We start from the raw sequence: 18,799 nt of genomic DNA, 5'->3' as shown, positions 1-18,799 counted from the left end.
GTACCGCTGATCTGCTTTTACACCACAGCATGCAACTTTCCATGAAGATTATTTGTGAAATGTTCAACATGGTGTGTTAGTTGTATTTGTCCAGGATTGCTTCGATTTTTATTTGCCACCAAACCTACCAACCCACTTTTTATCCTTTGCTCCAACCAGCACATTGTCACCCCTTGAATAAAATTAGTAATCAGGCAAAATTCAGTCTTTCTCCAGTAAGCAGAGTTAACTAGATGGGCTAGTATTCAAAAACTTTTTATCCTTGCAATAATACCTACAGACTTGTTAGTTTTTTCTGTCCCAGTATTTCCAAAGGATCTTCAACCTCAAACACCTTTTTCCACAACTGCTGGTTGAACTGTTGAGCTTTTCCAGAATTTTCTATCTTTATTTTGAATTTTCAGCATCTGTAGTCTTATTTTTGAGTCTCATTAACAGGCCATCCCCAGGCTACAAATGCCCGACTTATGAACACCCGTACATATGACTAAATTCCAAAGTTTGACATACATACATACAAACAACAGAACAATTGTTCTTATCAGCCTTGTGTGCTTTTGATGCCATTTCATTACAATGCTGTGGAGGAATAGTTACCATATTAAGTGACTTTTTTTTTTGACTCTTTTGTAATCCAGGGATGGTCTGTCCCTATAACTATATACCAATACAGTCACTGCTTTAATCCTAGTTTCTGCTGTAACCGTGATATTCGCCTAAAACATACAGAACCTGTATGACACTAAATTTTTAGGGGAAGCAGATGTATGTTTGAGAATGCTCACTTCTCTGTTCAGCTTAACTGTACAGGTTAATACAAGTTTCCAGTTGATGTCCCATACAGCAGGAGTAACAACTAAGGGAGTTTTGAGTTGAATTGAATTTTCAGAACTACACTTCTAAATCAGCAAAGTAATTATATTCCTCTTCCCACCCCCATCCTCATGGCTTGGAAGTAAAAACAGTAACATTACCTTTTTTTACTGCTGATGATTTACCAGGCAGTACCTAAATCTTTCATTGTGGCTGATTTCTCCTATACAGGTAGTTCCTAGGTTGCAACAGAATTTTGTTCCTGAGAACTGTTCAAAACCTGAACAGTTTAATTTGGAAATGAACAAAAACATTGTGTGGGGGAAGAATCACAGAGACAACTGTGACATGATAGCGAGCAGGAATGGGAAGAGCAGCCACCAGCCGGCCTCATTGACTCAGTGAGCAAACGAGTCTGCTCAACGCTCCAGCTCTGCTTAACACAGCCCCCCACAGTTGCAGCTTTCAGGAGGGGAAGAAGGGGTTTGGATGGTGGGGAGCAAAGGCATACAGAAATACCCCATACTCACCTGGCAGAGATGCCTGCAGCCGTGTAGGTCTCCCAAATGTTCATTCGTTGTCCATAAATTGGGTGTTCGTAACCCAGGGAGGATCTGTATTGCAGTTCAGCAGAATTGTCATCAGGTTGTTTGTCTCAATAGATCAATAATGCAAGTCCAAGATTCATAATTTCTTTTTTTCCAGAAAATCTTGGTTTCAACAGATGGTCAGCAAAAAAAATTGCTTCGACCAGGCATTCGTTCCCAGAGGAAGTCTTTAACAATTTTCTAAAAAAAACTTGCTCCGCAAGTGCATGCTGCAGGGTTGAATACAATAGTTAGGATACTTCCTACATTGTAATCCTAGGCAGGATGCATTTCCTTTTGAAGTGAGCAGCTCCTGTACTTCTATCTCAATGGGACAGCAGTTGGTTCTGGGAGAGAGAGGATGCAGTAAAGGAATAAGCTTTAACTGGAGCAGGGTAAATTTTGATCAGAATAGTTGGAGATCAGGATAATTTTGTACACTGTCAAAACCATTTGTGCATTTACTAGTCTTTTGGCTTCTGGTTCTGCCATTTGTCATTGGGCCAGATGGTGTTTAGGTTTGAATAAGCCAAATTTATTACAAAGTTATCTGGATTTTTGAGCAGCTTTCTGCTATCCTATTCAATGTCTATCCCTCAACTAACACTATTGCAACGTTTTAATTGTAAAACTCATTTCTAATAGCTGTTTTAGGGAATTTGCTGTGTATAAATTGGCTCTAATTTATAATGTAGCAATGACAACATCAACTTGTACATTAATAGGACTTGGGGACACGGGTTTAAAACTCATTTAATCTGAAATTCATCACTTGTGTAAGTGGTGAAAATAGTCATTTAGTGCTTTGAAAAGGGAATTGGATAGGTATTTGTGAAAGAATTTGCAAGAGTATACGAAAAGAATATGATCGATTAGGATTGCTCTCAGCTATCATCCATGACACTGGCTCTTCTCGCTCTAGATCCATCATCTCAAAACTGTTCAGTTGGGTCTCCTGAAATTTTCAGTTTGATCCCCATATAAGATTCTGACCACATTCTCTCTGTCAGTGTGTCTTTCCACCATCGGAACATTGTATGTTTCCATCCCTACCATAGACTTTCTGGGGGAGGAATAAACTACCTTTGTCATCCCAGAACAAACTGGTCCTTGCTCTGATCCTCTTTATATTGCCACATACCCCTATTGCCCTCCAACCTTGTGTCCTCCAGTCCCACAAATGCTCTTCCCTGTCAGGTGTTCTGTGACTTTAAATCAGATACGTTATCTTCCTCTCCTTTTGGTTCCACCGTTGAATGCTTTGTTTTCAGTTCCCTTGGCCCTAAGCTCTATAATTCTCTCCTTTATTTCTCCATCTTCCCAAAATCATTAATTAGAAGCCGAGCTAGACCCTTTGGCCCTTTTTGAGCTTGCTGTTCAATGGATCATGGCTGATTCTGCGATTAGTCAGCTCCCTTTTCACGCCCGCCCCCCCCCCCCACCAATCTCTCAATCCTTTTATGATCCAAACATCAAGGTTTTCCCCTAATTTATGCATATTACATTGGCCAGGATTGGAACACACATGACAACTCCTTGTCTAAACCCTAGAGATTTTTTCCCCCAAATTAGCTGGGGTCAATATCGCTAAAAATGTGATTTTGTGTTTTGCCCAATGGTTCTTCCCTGTTGGCTGGGTGAATTCACAGGTCACCATCAAACCAAACAGTACTTGTGTGCCAAAAAAATTATGGGATTTGAGCTCTTGGTAGTTAAGGTGACTGGGATATTACAAGCAAGAAGGTTGAGAGTAGATTCAAATTCAAAGGGATGTAATTCTGAATAAAATTCATTTAATTGTGGTTGGAGTGTCATTTGCACAACAATTTAAAACTTAAACCATGGTTAGGAAGACTTTGCATAGAGTTAAGCTGTTTTGCAAAGACTAATTTCTTTTTACAGGAAACCAAATGCATTCTTTTGCGGTATTGAAAGATGGGATTAGTTTCCAGCCATTTTTGGGTGAAAGCCCCAGTAGTTTACACTTCTTTAAAAAAAAATAAACCCCTTCCCTTAATCATTGAGATGCCTGGTGATGTCATTGATGTATTACTGGGAACAGCTAAAAACCCATCAGCTGAGGAAGCCAGCATGTCAAGAACATTGTAATTTTGAACTGAATTATTTCTGATATTAAGATCTGTTATGTGCTATGTGCATCTTCCCTAAGGGGTGTAAGCACACCTGATTACAGACCATTGGGCTAGGGGTAAAGATTGTGGTGATGCACTTTGGTTTCCTCCAAGTGATGTCACAAACATCACAACGAGTAGTCAGAATGCCTCCATTGTAAGCCTATGTGCATAGCAGAAGTTGAGATACAGGAATGAGGAAGTATTAATTTAAAAAAAAGATTCAACTATGTTATTGTTAGAAGTACTTCACAAACTTTGATCAACTCAGTTCAAGGACGGCTCCAACAGCCAATTGAGAATCCAGAATCTATCCCTGTCTTAATTTCTTCTTGGCCTTGTTTTCATATCCCTTCCTCTATAATCATGCTATTTCCCATCTGTGCTACTGCCTTCAGCCCTGCAGTTGACAATATTCTCAAGTCTTAATGTTCCTACAGCTCTTACCTCTTGTATAGACCCAATTTTTAAATTTTTTAAATTTTTATTTACAGCGTGGTAACAGGCCCTTCTGGCCCAATGAGTCCGCACTGCCCATCTTAAACCCAATTAACCTACCCGCACGTCTTTGCAATGTGGGAGGAAACTGGAGCACCCGGAGAAAACCCACACAGACATGGGAGAATGTACAAACTCCTTACAGACAGCGACAGGAATTGAACCCCGATCGCTGGTGCTGTAATAGCGTTGTGCTAACCGCTACGCTACTGCCATTTAGCAGTGATGGTAGAGTCTTCATTTGTCTTTTACCTCTGGGATTCCCTCTAAACACGTGTACCCTTTCTTCCCCTCTAGCAAGACTAAGTTCTACCTGTTTGACCAAGTTTTTGTATTGCCATCTTATTTGGCATGATGGCAACATTTTATTAATTGTTTCAGCAAAGGGCCTTGTGAATTTTTATTATACATTGCCCACTGTGAACAAACTACATTTATGCAATCAAGCCAGAGTCCCATTACAGTAGTACACAAATATTTAATAATGCACAAAGAACTCCTGAGAGAATCCAATTTTTCAAGTCCATTAATTGAACCATAATGCATGTGGAGTGCTGGCATTGATGTACCATGGTCAGGTGGATTTTTATAGATGCTTAGTGGAGGAAGCCATTGAGAATTAAGGAGTCCAATTAGATTAAAAGACTGTGATAGGAAAGGGAATAAGGGTAGGAGCAGAGTAGAAATAAGGCAACATCAAAATGTATTTCATCAATTTTGACAAATGAGACGGAAGCTCAACAAGAGAGTTGTAGATGATCAAAATGGCAAAGGTACTTGAACTGCTTTGGGCTTTCAACAAAACATCTACAATAGCTATCATAGGTAATATTAGAGTGGTTAAGCATGAGATAAGTATGCCCTGAAACACTCAGGGCATTCTTTTATTTATATTATACTCTTTAGATTTGTGTCCAGAACATTTGTAGTTAATGGCAAAATAGTTCTTTTGAAGATTAGAATATGAACCAACTGGACTTTGGAAGGGCGAGTTCTACATTTGTATTGTTGGTTGGTACTGTTGCCATTCAAATGAGTCAAATGTGGGTTTTTCATGTGCCCATCTGAATTTCCTGGAATCCTAGAGGCAGGAAAAGGAAGAAGTCACATTGAAAATATTGCTGTCTGTTCTAGATTGGGAGCTTGCATTGACTGCATATAACCGACACTTTTTAAAATTCTTGCAGAGATGTTTCACCGGGGGGTTGTACGACGGAGCAAGTTTCGCCATGTTTTTGGACAGGCCGTGAAAAATGACCAATGCTACGATGACATCAGAGTTTCCAGAGTTACCTGGGACAGTTCATTCTGTGCTGTAAATCCCAAGTTTGTGGCAATAATTGTAGAAGCTGGTGGTGGCGGAGCATTCGTGGTACTTCCTTTGCAGAAGGCAAGTATAAAAGTTACTGTATTTAACATGCTGGTAATCTTCAAGTTTATTTGGAATAACTTGTACAGTAGTTACTTTTCACCTGAGTAAATTCAATATAAATTGAGTATATGGGTTATCAAAACATTGATTTCACTGTATTCTGCAGTCTGATGTAACAAGTTTAATCTCCTCTTAGTGAAGAAGCAATGGTAGGTGCCCACCTTAACCAAATGCAGTTAGACAAAAATATACAGTTACATAAGCACTTTGTAGAAGTAGGTGAACCAAGATGCTTTACAGAAATGTAATCAGGGTGGGTGGTGAGGGGAGGATAGGGTCAAATCGAAGGAAGAGGATGGCCAATTGATTTGTCAAGGTGGTTCAGAAATTTCTAGGTTTTCAGAATGATCTTGAGTACAGAGCTAATCAACTGAAGATGTGCTTGCTATTGCAGGGATGGGATTATGTTGAATTCTGTTAAACTCAGTTACATGCAGTGTAAAACTTTCCATTTGTTGCAATTTCCAAAGGTGAAGAATGGGCGGACCTTTAAAAGTCCCACCAGAGAGAGGTGCAGCGAGGACCCTTGAACATTCGCATAGGGGACGTTTTATTTAGAATTTGAAATTGAAGACATTCTTCCAGTTCAACCAGGCAGGTGATGATACTGGTAATATATGGGAAATGGGTGTTAAAGTGGCAGTAGGCATCAGATGACTCACAGGCATAGACTTAAAGGGATGCAGCAAGAGGAGACAAACAATGAATGTGGGAGTTTCTGGAGCAGAGTGCCCTTTCCCTATTGCAGTGTGCTTCAGATGGTCAAAGGTTTATGTACACAGGTGTTGAATCCTCAGGCCAAAGTACAAGCCACATTTCTGGATGTTGGCTTCTGTGCTATTGATTCCTAAGGTTTTCCTTTCAGTTCTTCCTTGACTTCTTGCTATCCAATTCCACAGTAGGAAAGAGATTAGGTAATCCTTGGGTATATTGATTCTTCCTGCCAGAAGGCTTTTCTCTGCTGCAGTACTGAACATATCAGAATCAGATTTATTATCACTGACTTGGATGACATGAAATTTCTGTCAACTTGAACTGTATGGTAAATGATTGTTTAGCCTCTTGAACCTGGGCAGGATTTTTCCAGGCACTTGCTTAACTCTGCTTGCGTAGTTAACCGTAGCTTTTTCTAGATTTAACCATTTTAGTTACTTAACGTGATTCAAGCAGATTCTAAAACAATCTGTTGAAACTACATTAGTTGCTTGCTGTCCTTAAAATATAATTACCTCAGCTTTTAATATAGAAATAAAGGACTGCAGATGCTGGAATATAGATGAAAAACACTATGATGCCGGAGGAGCTCAGCAGACCAGGCAGCATCCATGGAGGAAAGCAGGCGGTCAATGTTTCAGGTCAGGACCCTTCTTCAGGACTGAAGATAGGAAAAGTGGAAGCCCAATATATCGGAGGGAAAAGCAGAGCAGTGATAAGTGGACAAAAGAGGGGAGGTGGGGTGGGCACAAGGTGGTGATAGGTAGATGCAGGTAAGAGATAGTGATAGGCAGGTGCTGGCGAGGACCAAACACAGACTTGGTGACCATTTCACAGAACACTCGTGCTCTGTCTGTAACCGTGATCTGCATCTCCCTGTTGCCAGTCACTTCAACTCCCCCTCCCACTCCTTCACTGCCAGGAGAATTCCAAGCGCAAACTGGAGGAACAGCACCTCAGTTTTCCATCTTAGAACCTTGTAGCCTAACGGCATGAACATTGAATTCTCCCACTTCAAGTAATCCCCTCACCCCTCCCCCCCCATTCCTACACACCCATCCTCAACCATGCCTCTTCTTTTCTCCCTTTCCTAGCCTATCTCTCTTCGTTTTCTCTCTACCCCCCCCCCCCTTACCTTTTTGAACCCATCCCCTGGTGGATCTGCTCTCCCCTCCTCCCCCGCACTTGCTGATCACTATCTTTTGCCTGCCTCTACCTATTACCATCTTGTGCCCACCCTGCCTCCCCTTTTTTGTCCACCTATCACTGCTCTGCTGTTTCCCTCCTATATATTGGCTTCCCTTTCCATATCTTCAGTCCTGAAGAAGGGTCCTGACCCGAAACGTTGACCGCCTTGCTTTTCTCCACAGATGCTGCCTGGGCCTGTTGAGTTCCTCCATCATCATCGTGTTTTTCACTTCAACTTTTAATAATTTTCTCTTTTTTAAGCTGTAGCTTCAGGTAAGATTATGGCAACTTTTTGAAGAATTATTTCTATGTATGCATGCAGAAACATTGTAGTGTTAGAGGGTAAGAAATGTTAGCTGCTGGTAACTACTGGTGTAAATGTTCTATCAGGGACAGCACATTAAGTTGTAATGGAAAGCATCCAAAGACCTGAAAGAGGCAAAGGAAGTATAGCTTGACCTGTGGAAACTGACTGTGGAAGTGCAATCTATTGGATAGGACTATTAGCACTCAACTGATGGATTAATGGAGTACAGTACTGTGATTATATCTCATTTGGATGATCCCTCTGTTGTGAAATTTTTTTTTTCCGGAGCATTTTAGAGAATTAAGTATTAAATCTTGCAGAAAAATCCAGAAACAACAGTTTCTTCAAAAAAATGCAAAATAAAACAGATGCTCTACCCCTTTTCCCTCACCTCGCCATAAGTTCAAATTTTCAAAGACGAACTTTGAAGATAACACCCCCCCCCCCAGCAATATTTTGCCCTAAATCTAGTTATCTTTAGTTGCCTTCGTGTAAACGTGATGTTATAATGCCCAACTGCCATGGTGGTTTCTGAGGAAATGGTGCCCAGAGTTCTACTATAGATAATGTGGAGCAGGAGAGCTACACGCTAGGGCTTTAAAACTGTAATTTAAAATTAAAAATAAAACTGCAAAATTAAATGCCTTCTACAGTTGTTGAGAGACTTGAGTATACTGTGTCCCTTTATTCATTTACTCCATCTCATCTTTTTGTTGTAATATTTCTTGAAGTGGATTCTGCAGGGTAATTAAAGTTCATTTGTGTTTAATACTTCCATATCCTCTCTCTTCCCCACCCCCCCCAAAAAAAATCAGAATCCTCTATTTCTGTACTACTAGATTTGTTCCTTTTTTCCAAAAAATATATCTTTCTGCTTTCCATTCAACTATCTCTTTTACTGGGAAGTATTTTTTGCTGAGGGTTGCAATGGATAGACCATGAGGTTAAAGCTTTGCTGTGATGGCCTCAACATTAAGGATACTGATGCAGAGGGGGCTGCTCATCACATTAGGAATCCATCCTGTCCTGAAGATGATCAATTTCAATTTTGACCTCTTTAATCTTAAGATGAATTCCTAGAAAGGAAGGCAATCTAGGGTAATGTTCATATTATGACTTGAGTGTTGATGTCATGGTGTTTGTACCCAGGTCTCAAGTCAAGGGCATGACTTGATGGTGTGAAGTTTCCTCCCCTCTCACTGCAATCTGAGTGAAAGATGGATGGAATCTTAGGCAAAACAGTGAACATCCTTTGAGGCTTTGTTGAAAGTAGTTAAGTAGATGAAATTGACATGCGAGGTTCAGTAGTGGGAAGCGAGATTTTTACTCAGTTATTTTACTGTTTATGGGGAAACTGACTAGTTTCTGGCTAGGTTACAGACATTCTTGGGTTACAGTGTATAAAATCTATTGAGCAGCCTGCATTTTAAATTTTCTATTGTGTACAAAGGCAGCCTTTTCCTCTTTCCATTAGATACGGATACTAAACACTTTTTCAGAGACTGGTGGTAAAAAAATGATTCATTGTGGGATTTGTAGTGTGCAGAAATAGTTTGGAATACAGAGGGTTACAGGATCACTGAATGCAATGCAAAAACAAATGGTCTAAAGCCTGCAATATAGCGTACGTTCTGTTCCCAAAGCAGTCAGTGTGTAAAACTAAAGTGCATGACATTGGTGTAATGTATTAGCATAAATTGAAGATTGGTTGACTGACAGGAATTGGAGTGCAGGATCCTTTCCAGAGTACCATACATAGAAACATAAAACAATACAGCACAATACAGGCCCTTCAAACCATACCTAAGACTATCTAACCCCTTCCTCCCACATATCCCTCTATCTTAAATTTATCCATATGCTTATCTAACAATCTCTTGAATTTGACCAACGTATCAGCCTCCACCACCACCCCAGGCAGCGCATTCCATGCACCAACCACTCTCTGGGTGAAAAACCTCCCTCTGACATCTCCCTTGAACTTCCCACCCATTACCTTAAAGCTGTGTCCTCTTGTTTTGAGCATTGGTGCCCTGGGAAAGGATGATGAATTAATTTAAATCCTTAATACAAATACAGGTAGTTCTGCTATAAAGAGTGTTTCCATAACTCAGGTTGGATATAACATTGTGTGCAGTTTTGGTCACCTGCCTACAGGAAAGATATCAATAAGCTTGAAAGAGTGCAGAGAAAATTTACAAGGATGTTGCCAGGACTTGAGGACCTGAGTTATAGGGAAAGGTTGAATAAGTTAGGACTTTATTCCCTGGAGCACAGGAAAATGAGGGGAGATCTTATAGAGGTATGCAATGTTATGAGGGCTATAGATAGGGTGAATGCATGCAGGCTTTTTCCCCTCAGGTTGGGTGAGACTGGAACTAGAGGTCATAAGTTTAGGGTGAAAGCTGAAATATTTAAGGGGAATCTGAGGGGAAACTTCTTCACTCAGAGGGTGGTGCGAGTGTGGAAATGAGCTGCCAGCGGAAGTGGTGGATGCGGGTTCAATTGTAACAGTTAAGAGAAGTTTGGATAGGTACATGGATGGAAGGGGTTTAGAGGGATCTGGTCCAGGTGCAGGTAGATGGGACTAGATAGAAGATCAGGTTGGCATGGGCTGAAGGGCCTGTTTCTATGCTGTAGTGCTCTATGATTCTAAGCTAAAAATACTAAAGGCTGTTACGTTGTTTAATAGAGTAGTGTTGTGCAAGTATTGATAGAAGTGATTGTCAATTTCCAATGGCCTCCTCCAGTGAAACTAACAGCCTGTGTTATTAAGAGACAATGGTGTCTGATTACTGTGGGGAGGTTACATGGAAAGATTTTTCTTCCCCCAAGACAGCTTTTTTTTCTGCTTGTCAATTTCCAAAGTAACTGTTGAGTTGTTCTCCAGTTCCCAATCAAAATCATGTTATAAACAGCTCTGCCCAAATAAGACAAAGAATGTTCCCTAATTCATCAATCAAGCAGAAGGTAATTGCTACAGAGATGGAGTTTGGGTCTCAGTTATTCATAATGTATATCAATGACTTGGATGAGGGAACAGAAATGTAATGCTTCAGTTTTCAATGCTGTTAAATTGGGTGGGGCTGTAAACTGTGAGGAGGATGATGCAGAGAGCCTTAAGGGCAACTTAGATTGAGTAAATGGACAGAAACTTGACAGTTATGATATAACATGGATAAATGTGTGGTTATCCACGTCAGTAGGAAAAACAGTGGCATGGTGTTAGATTGGGAAGTGTTGATGTACAAAAAGATTTGGATGTTCTTGTGCACCAGTCACTGAAAGTAACTATGCAGGTTCAGCAAGCAGTTATGAAGGCAAATGGTCTGTCAGCACTCATAGCAAAAGCATTTGGGTACAGGAGCAAGGAGCAGGACCCTACAGCTATGCAGGGTCATGCCACCACGCCTGGATTATTGTGCACAGTTTTGGTCTGTGAATAGTGTGCAAATGTTCGTCAGACTGATTCCTGGATTAGTGGGATTGCTGTATGAGGAGATATTAGGTCAACTAGGTTTGTATTCATTAGAGTTCAGAAGAATGAGAGGAGATGTAGTTGAAATTTAAAAATCCCTGACTGGGCTGGGCTAGACTGGATGCGAGGGGGAATATTCTCTTAGCTAGGGTTCTAGAATGAGTGGTCACAATTTCACGTCGCAGGGCAATAGATCTTAGAACTGAAGATAAGGATGGTGAACCTCTGGAATTAGGTATCACAGAAGGCTACAGAGACCAAGACACCGGATATATTTAAATAGATGAATAGATTTCTAGATGCAAAAGACATCAAAGGCTATGCAAAGGAATATGGTATTGAGATATCAAACAAATAAAATGGCAGATGCAGGAATCTGAAACAAAAACAAAAATGCTGCAACAACGGTACGGTAGTGTAGTGGTTAGCGTAACACTGTTACAACGCCAGCGACCTGGGTTCAATTCCGGCCACTGTCTGTAAGGAGTTTTTACGTTCTCCGTGTCTACGTGGGTTTCCTCCAGATGCTCTGGTTTCCTCCCACGTTCCAAAGACGTATGGGTTAGGAAGTTGTGGGCATACTGTGTTGGCGCTGGAAGCGTGGCGACACTTGCAGGCTGCCCCCAGAACACTCTATGCAAAAAAGATGCATTTCACTGTGTGTTTTGATGTACATGTGACTAATAAAGAAATCTTTAAAAAACTCAGCCAATCAAGTAGCATCTGTAGAAAGAGCAGCCAATTAATGTTTTGTGTCAGGATCTTTTCCACAACTGGGGTGAGAGTTGGAGAGTTGTCAGTTTTCAAAGCAAAGCTAAGGGGAGGAATGAGATGCAAAACAACGGACTATATGGAGATTGGTTAAGACAAATCTGAGATTCTGCCAACAACAGTGGTGTCACTGGTGAATCTATAGATGGTGTTTGAGCTGTGCCAAGCCCCACAGTCAGGAGTGTAGAGCAGTGGGCTAAGCATGCATTCTTGAGATGCACCTGTGTTGATTGTCAGCGAGGAGGAGATTTTACTACTGATCCACACTGACTGTTGTCTCCCAATAACAAAGTCGAGGATCTAGTTGCAGAGGGAGATACAGAGGCCCAGGTTTTGAAGCTTGTTGATTAGTACTGAAGGGATGATGGTGGTGTTTATCAATTACAGCTCTGTGTACAACAGCCTGACGTATGTTTAGCTGTTGTCTAGGTGCTACAAAGCCCAGTGGAAAGCCACTGACATTATGTCCACTGTAGACCTTTTGTGGCGGTAGGCAAATAGCAGCGGATCCAGATCCTTGTTTAGGCAGGATCAGATGAAAAGGGTGGAATGTTGGCAGATGAAACTTAATCCTGACAAGTGCCAAGAGATTTTGCAATGTCGAGTGGATAGGACGTGCACAGTATGGCACTAAGGAATGTTGATGAACACTGGGGTTCAAATCCATAGTTCCCTGAAAGTGACACCATGACTATATAGGATGGTGGAGAAGGCATATGACATAGTTTCCTTCATAGGTTGGGGCATAGATTATAAAAGTTGGTTGTTATGTTGCAACTTTACAAAAGACTGGTTAGATTACACTTGGAGTATTGTGTGCATTTCTGGTCACTACACTATAGGAAGATATGGTTGTGCTAGAGACAATGCAGAGGAGATTCACTGGGATGTTGTCTGGATTGGAGTACTTTAAGTTATGGGGAGAGATTGGATAGCAGAGTTACCTGATGGAGATGTATAAAATTATAATAGGCATAGGACAGTCAGAATCTTTTTTTCCCCATGATAGGTGTATCAAGAACAAGACTGCATAGGTTTAAGATGAGAGATTGAAGGGGAAAGTTTTTTTTTACAGTGGTAGATATCTGGAATTTGCTGCAGAGGTCATGGAATCAGATACAATTACTACATTTAAGAGACATATAGGGACTTAATATAGGCAAGACATAGAGTAACAGACCTAATGCAGGCAAATGGGGTCAGTGCAGACAGACAAAAAGGTTGACGTGGACGTTGTGAGCCGAAGAACCCGTTTTTGTGCTGTACCACTCAGACTCTATGATTATCCCATCGATCTTGCTGTCCAAGAAGGGCTGCAAAGCTGAGAGTATGTAATGTGCCACTGCCTTTTGCTAAAGGGAGAGAATTCCCTGGCAGGAAACTTGTTCATCCACCACTCAGCATTTACTGATGTTATTTTGGATGATCAACATATCAGGAAATATTCTTGGAATTCCTCTCCTCCAAAAATTTCCCATTGTGAGCTCAATCCAGTTGCAAGGACAGCTGTCAATTTTTCTCAGTGCTTTACATTGCGTGATTTAAAATATCCTTTTCAAATGGAGAATGTCAGATGACTACATTTTATGGCTGAAATCACCATTCTTTCTGCTGTATTACGGGAAGAACAGTGTTGATCAAGTTAACAGTTCTATGGGAATGAGGATGAAGAAAGCAGGTAACAAATCCTCCTTGTCCACATGATAGATTTCTGATTCCCAATGTGCCCTTGACACATCATCTTGAGTCGTGGTACCTCAGGAGCCCAATATAGAGGGGAAAAGACAAAATAGTTTTGGGGAAGACAGAAGAGCCCCATATCCTTTGATACACTATTGTGTGGAACGTGTTTGTAGGTGTTTGTGATTATACAGTGTACATTTTATGAAGGTAGTGCACTTTTTGAGGGAAATGCGTGAATGAAACAATGCTATTAATTGACTTACAGGAATATCTAAAGTATTAGCCTCAGTGCCCTGAATTATTAAAATTTCAGCACGTTTATAGTTACTGTTGTCTTGCTAATGGGCAAACTGCAATTACTATTCATGAGTTAAGGCAACGAAACAGGCTATATTTGTTTTTTTTTCTTAAATTTGAAGACTGACATCCAGATTTGTTGGAGAAACATCCATAATCGATAGCAACACAAAAGGCACTGGAGGAACTCAGCGGATCAGGCAGCATCTGTGGAGGGAAATGGACAGTTGACATTTTGGGTCGAAACCCTTCATCTGGTCTGGAAAGGAAGATGGCAGATAGCCAGTATATATAAAAGAGGGTTGGAGCAAGAACTGGCAGGTCATGGGTGGATCCAGGTGAGGGGGGTGATAGGCAAATGAGGGTGGGAGAATTTTGCATCTTTAGCAAATCTGTTCGGCCTTGGTTCATGCTGACTTGTAAATGGGAGGTGAACAAAGGTGTAGGAAATAAGGGTATGGCAGGGGCTGCAGACACTCCAGATGTGAGACTATGCTGTACAGGTCAATTAGTACTTGGTGTTTAAGACCATTAGTATTCTTACCAGAAGAATGGTTTAAATTCCCCTGAAGCTGAGCCCTTTGAGCATTCTTTAGAAGGAGCACAATTTAAGTGCTTGGAAAGCATGCACGGTAAAACTATATTAATCTGGAACACTCAGGACTTGTGTGCCAAACTGGCTGTTTTTCTGGTCTGTTGGATGTTATTCCAGCTAATACTTTGCCACACATTTAATTCACTTTTTTGAAGAATTACACTGTTGTACAGGAACTTTTCCAGCGAACCTAGTAAGTGTAAAGGAAGTGTAGCTGAGAGAACCTAATGAGTTTCAAGGGAGCGTGAGAACTAACATCCTGATATGTTAAGGGAAACATGGGAATCAGCACCCAGTGAGCCAAATGCCCAACTGTGTCGGAAATGTGGGAAAGAAGTTTCAGTTTTACTGTATATGAACAACTGCTGTAGGTTATATAACTGCACTGTTATGTGTCACTGCTAGTTCCTTGGTTTCCTGTATATATACTTGTTCATTTTCATTCTTTCCCAAAAGTGATAGTCTGTGCTAAAATATGGCTTATTAAGTGAGCAGTCCTTCAGTACCCACTCACTTTTGCATCCTTCATGCATTTGCTTTTCGACTGTGGGGGAAACAGCTGTCACAATTTTATTTGCCACATCCTCTGGAGATGCTGGGTAGAACAAGTCTGTGGCAACTACCATTTATAAAGCCTTGGTGGGGAAGCTACACTAATCCTGATGGCTATCTTTTGTGTTGGTTGCCTCAGGAAATGTGTAGAACCCTGATATGCAAACCATCCATGTTTTATGATGTGCTGGGGTCTCTGCCTCTTCCCCATTGTAGGGCTTGGGTCAGACTTGGCAAGGTGGAGTTTGCTGTGGAATGCACTTGAACGAGGTGCAACCTTTGCTTGTAGCCCATGGAAAAGGTTACTATGTAGGAAAACTTTAAAAAAAATGCAGGGAAAAACTCAGTGGGTCATTGCAGCAGCAGTGGAGAGAAAAACAGATAATGTTACATATTGATGAAAGGTTATTAAAATGTTGGTTGTTTCTCTCGGTACAAATGCTGCATTACTCACTGAGCACTTCCAGCATTTCATGATTTCAGATTTCTAGCAACTCTTGTATTTTGCTTTTGAGCTAATGAGCAAAACCTTCCCTACCTAACCAATTTGCACAAACTGTATGATTTGACAGAGCTTGCATGGTTGTACTGCTTATAATATGGTCATATACCTAGGATTTTGAATTTAAGTATTGTGAGTATTCAAAGAAATGTGAAACGTCACCTATCATTGCAAGAACTCCATCATAATTTTCTTCAGGTAATTGTATAATTTTTTAATTGGGATCCAGGTGAGCTAGCCAATTGAATACAAAATTGGTTTGGTGGAAAGAGTTGGAGGGTGGTAATGGAGGATTGCTTTTCAGATTGGAGGGCTGTGATCGGGGTGCTGTGTCTGGGGGATAGGTGTTGGGCCCACTGTTCTTCATCCAAATTGTTAATACAGATGAACATGTAGTTGGCATGGTTTGTAAGTTTGCGGATGACACCAAAATTAGTGGTTTAATGGACAGTGATGAAGGTTGTCTAAGATTACAACAGGACCTAGATCGACTGAAAAAATGACAAAGGAACAGGTGATGGAATTTTAACTCTGACAAGTGCAAAGTGTTGCATTTTAGTAAGTTAAACCAGGGCAGGGCTTGCACAGTGAATTGCAGGGTCTTGGTGAGTGTTGTAGAACAGAGAGAGATCTAGGGGTACAACTGCATAGTCCCCTGAAAGTGGGTGACACAACTAGACTGGGGTCAAGAAGGCATTTGACGTGCTTGCCTTCATTGGTCAGGGCATTGAATAAAGAGTTGGGATGTCGTGATACAGCCGTACAAGATGTTGGTGAGACTACTTGGAGTATTGTGTGCAGTTCTGGTCACCTAGCTATAGAAAGGATGTCACATAGTTGGAAAGGGTGCAGTAAAGATTCGCAAGGATGTTACCAGGACTGGAGGGCTTGTAACTCAAGAACAGACTAGATAGGCTGGGGCCGTTTTCCCTGGAGTGTAGGAGGCTGAGGGGTAACCTTGCAGAGGTATATAAAGTGATGGGTGTAGATCAGGTGATCAGTCAGTCTTTTTCCCGGGGTACAGGAATCTAAAATTAGAGGCATGGGTTTAAGGTAAGAGGGGAAATGATTTAAAGGGGACTTGAGGGGGCAATGCTTTCCACACAGTAGTGGGTATGCAGAACGAGCTGCCAGAGGAAAGATGGGGGGTGGCTATAATTACAATGTTTAAAAGACATTTGGACAGGAATATGGATAAGAGAGGTTTAGAGGGATGTGGGCCAAATGCAGGCAAATGGAATTAGCTCAGGTAGGCAGCCTGGTTGGCGTGAACAAGTTGGCCCTAAGGTCCTGTTTCCCTGCTGTATGGCTCTGGCTCATAAAATAAAAAGACCTTCTGAATGACTTGGCATTTATCTGTTGTGTCCAAGATGGAAAGATACAAGCCTCATTGCAGACAGCTGGTTAGTTTGGGTTTTGCTGGAATGCAGACAGTAGATGTAAAATCAACAATTCTAATTCTATATTTTCTTGACTTTTGACATTTAAATTGTAGCAGATCTATTTCTCCAATACTGCAAACTTGGACTTCAATGCAAAACCATTGGCACATTGTGACCTTTCCAATGAGACTGTTTGTTTGCTAATTTGGTCCAAATGATGTTTCCACATTCCTGTATATTTTCGGTACATGTTTCTGAGATTGCATAAGCTATTATTGCTCTTCAGAGAAGAGGAAGAAAGGTTGAAGTCGCATGATAGGTTAGGGACTCGTCTCTTAAGTACAGATGTTGTGAAAGCTACTTTCTAAGTACAAGTCCTTGCCACCTCAGAAAATTGGCCCTATTTGAATTGAATGCGTCCTGAGATTATAAGGAGAGTACTCTCTACCCTATTTGATCTTTTCCCTTGAGTGTTTATAAGGATTATACCAGACAGCAGAAATACTGGTTATGTTTAATTTTGTTTAGATTACTATTCTTGTAAAATCAAGTATTTTATATTTGGCTGTTAATTAGACTATAAGATAGCTGAATTAGGCCATTCAGCCCATTTGAGTCTGCTCCACAATACAATCATAGCTGATTTTTTTTTCCATCCCCATTCTCCTGCCTTCTCCCCTTAACCCCTTTACCAGTCAAGAACCTATTAACCTCCACTTTAAATACACCCAATGACTTGGCCTCCAAAACCCTCTGGCAGTGATTTCCACAGACTCACCACCCTCTGGCTGAAGAAATTTCTCATCTCAGTTTTAAAAGGACATCCCTTTATTCTGAGGCTGTGCCTATATTGGATCCTATATTGGAGTGGATAGGAGATTGGCTAATTAGGTAGGGTAAACGGGCAACTTTCAGGTTTGGCATTCAGTAACTAATTTGGCATCCTAGGGTTCAGGGCTGGGGAGTCAACTTTTTAAATCTGCAATCATGACTTGGGTGAAGGGAACAAATGCTTCGGCCAAATTTGTTGTTAATACAAAGATAGGTGGGTTAGGAAGGAGAACATAAAGAGCCTTCAAAGGGATATAGGTGGGCTAGCTGAGTGTTCAAACATGAAATAATGTGGGAGGATGTGAGATTTGGAGGGAAGAATGGAGAAGCATTTTAGTGAAATGAGGTGACAGAATAATGTGGTTACAAAGAGGTCTGGGTGCATGAAACAAAAGGTTGGCATGCAGGTACATCAAGTAATCAGGAATGCTGGCTTTTATTGCAAGGGGCATGTTGTGTAAAATAGGAAATTTTGATGTAACTTCACAGGTGGCTAGGGAGACTAAACCTGTACCTTTCAGGTGCAGTCTCCATATTTTAAAGAGATGAATATTTGAGGGATTGTGGTGAAAATTCACTATGTTGACTGCAGGGAGAAAGGGATTGATGTATCTTTACAAAAAAAAAGTTGAGCAGGGTGTGCTTATTAAAATTTAGAAGAATGAGAGATGATCATATTGAAACACAAGATTCTGAGGGGATTGACAGGTAGATGCCAAGGATGTTTCCTCTAGTTGGGGTGTCAAGAAGTGGAGGGGGTCATGGTTTCGGATTAAGGGATCACCCATTTAAGATGGGAAAAGAGGAGGAATTTATTCTGAAGATTGTGGCTTGTTGGAATTCTATACCATGGACCTGTGAGGCAGTCATTGAATATATTCGGAGGGGTGTTTGAAATACAGTGTAGTTGAGGGGTACGGGGAAAGTAGTGTTAGGTCAAGATTAGATCACCCATGATTTTGAACACTGGAGCTGGCTTGAGGGACCGCTTTGCCTACTGTTTCTTTTATCAGGTGCTTCAAGGCTGTTATATAATG

General features: G+C 41.0%; 1 protein-coding gene across 1 annotated transcript in view; it reads left to right on the top strand.

Moving 5' to 3' along the window:
• LOC127579273 (coronin-1C-like) overlaps positions 1-18,799 on the top strand; it is a 112,733-nt gene that overhangs the window by 30,804 nt on the left and 63,130 nt on the right. The window contains exon 2 of the mRNA XM_052031952.1: positions 5,218-5,420. Coding sequence (XP_051887912.1) covers positions 5,220-5,420 — 201 coding nt within the window. The 5' untranslated portion in view covers positions 5,218-5,219. The remainder of the gene's footprint in view (positions 1-5,217; positions 5,421-18,799) is intronic.

The sequence above is a fragment of the Pristis pectinata genome, chromosome 17 (genome assembly GCF_009764475.1).
Source record: "Pristis pectinata isolate sPriPec2 chromosome 17, sPriPec2.1.pri, whole genome shotgun sequence".
Classification (NCBI taxonomy): Eukaryota; Metazoa; Chordata; class Chondrichthyes; order Rhinopristiformes; family Pristidae; genus Pristis; species Pristis pectinata.
The sequence above is the reverse complement of the archived record's forward strand: the minus strand, read 5'-3'. Positions and strand labels throughout refer to the sequence as shown.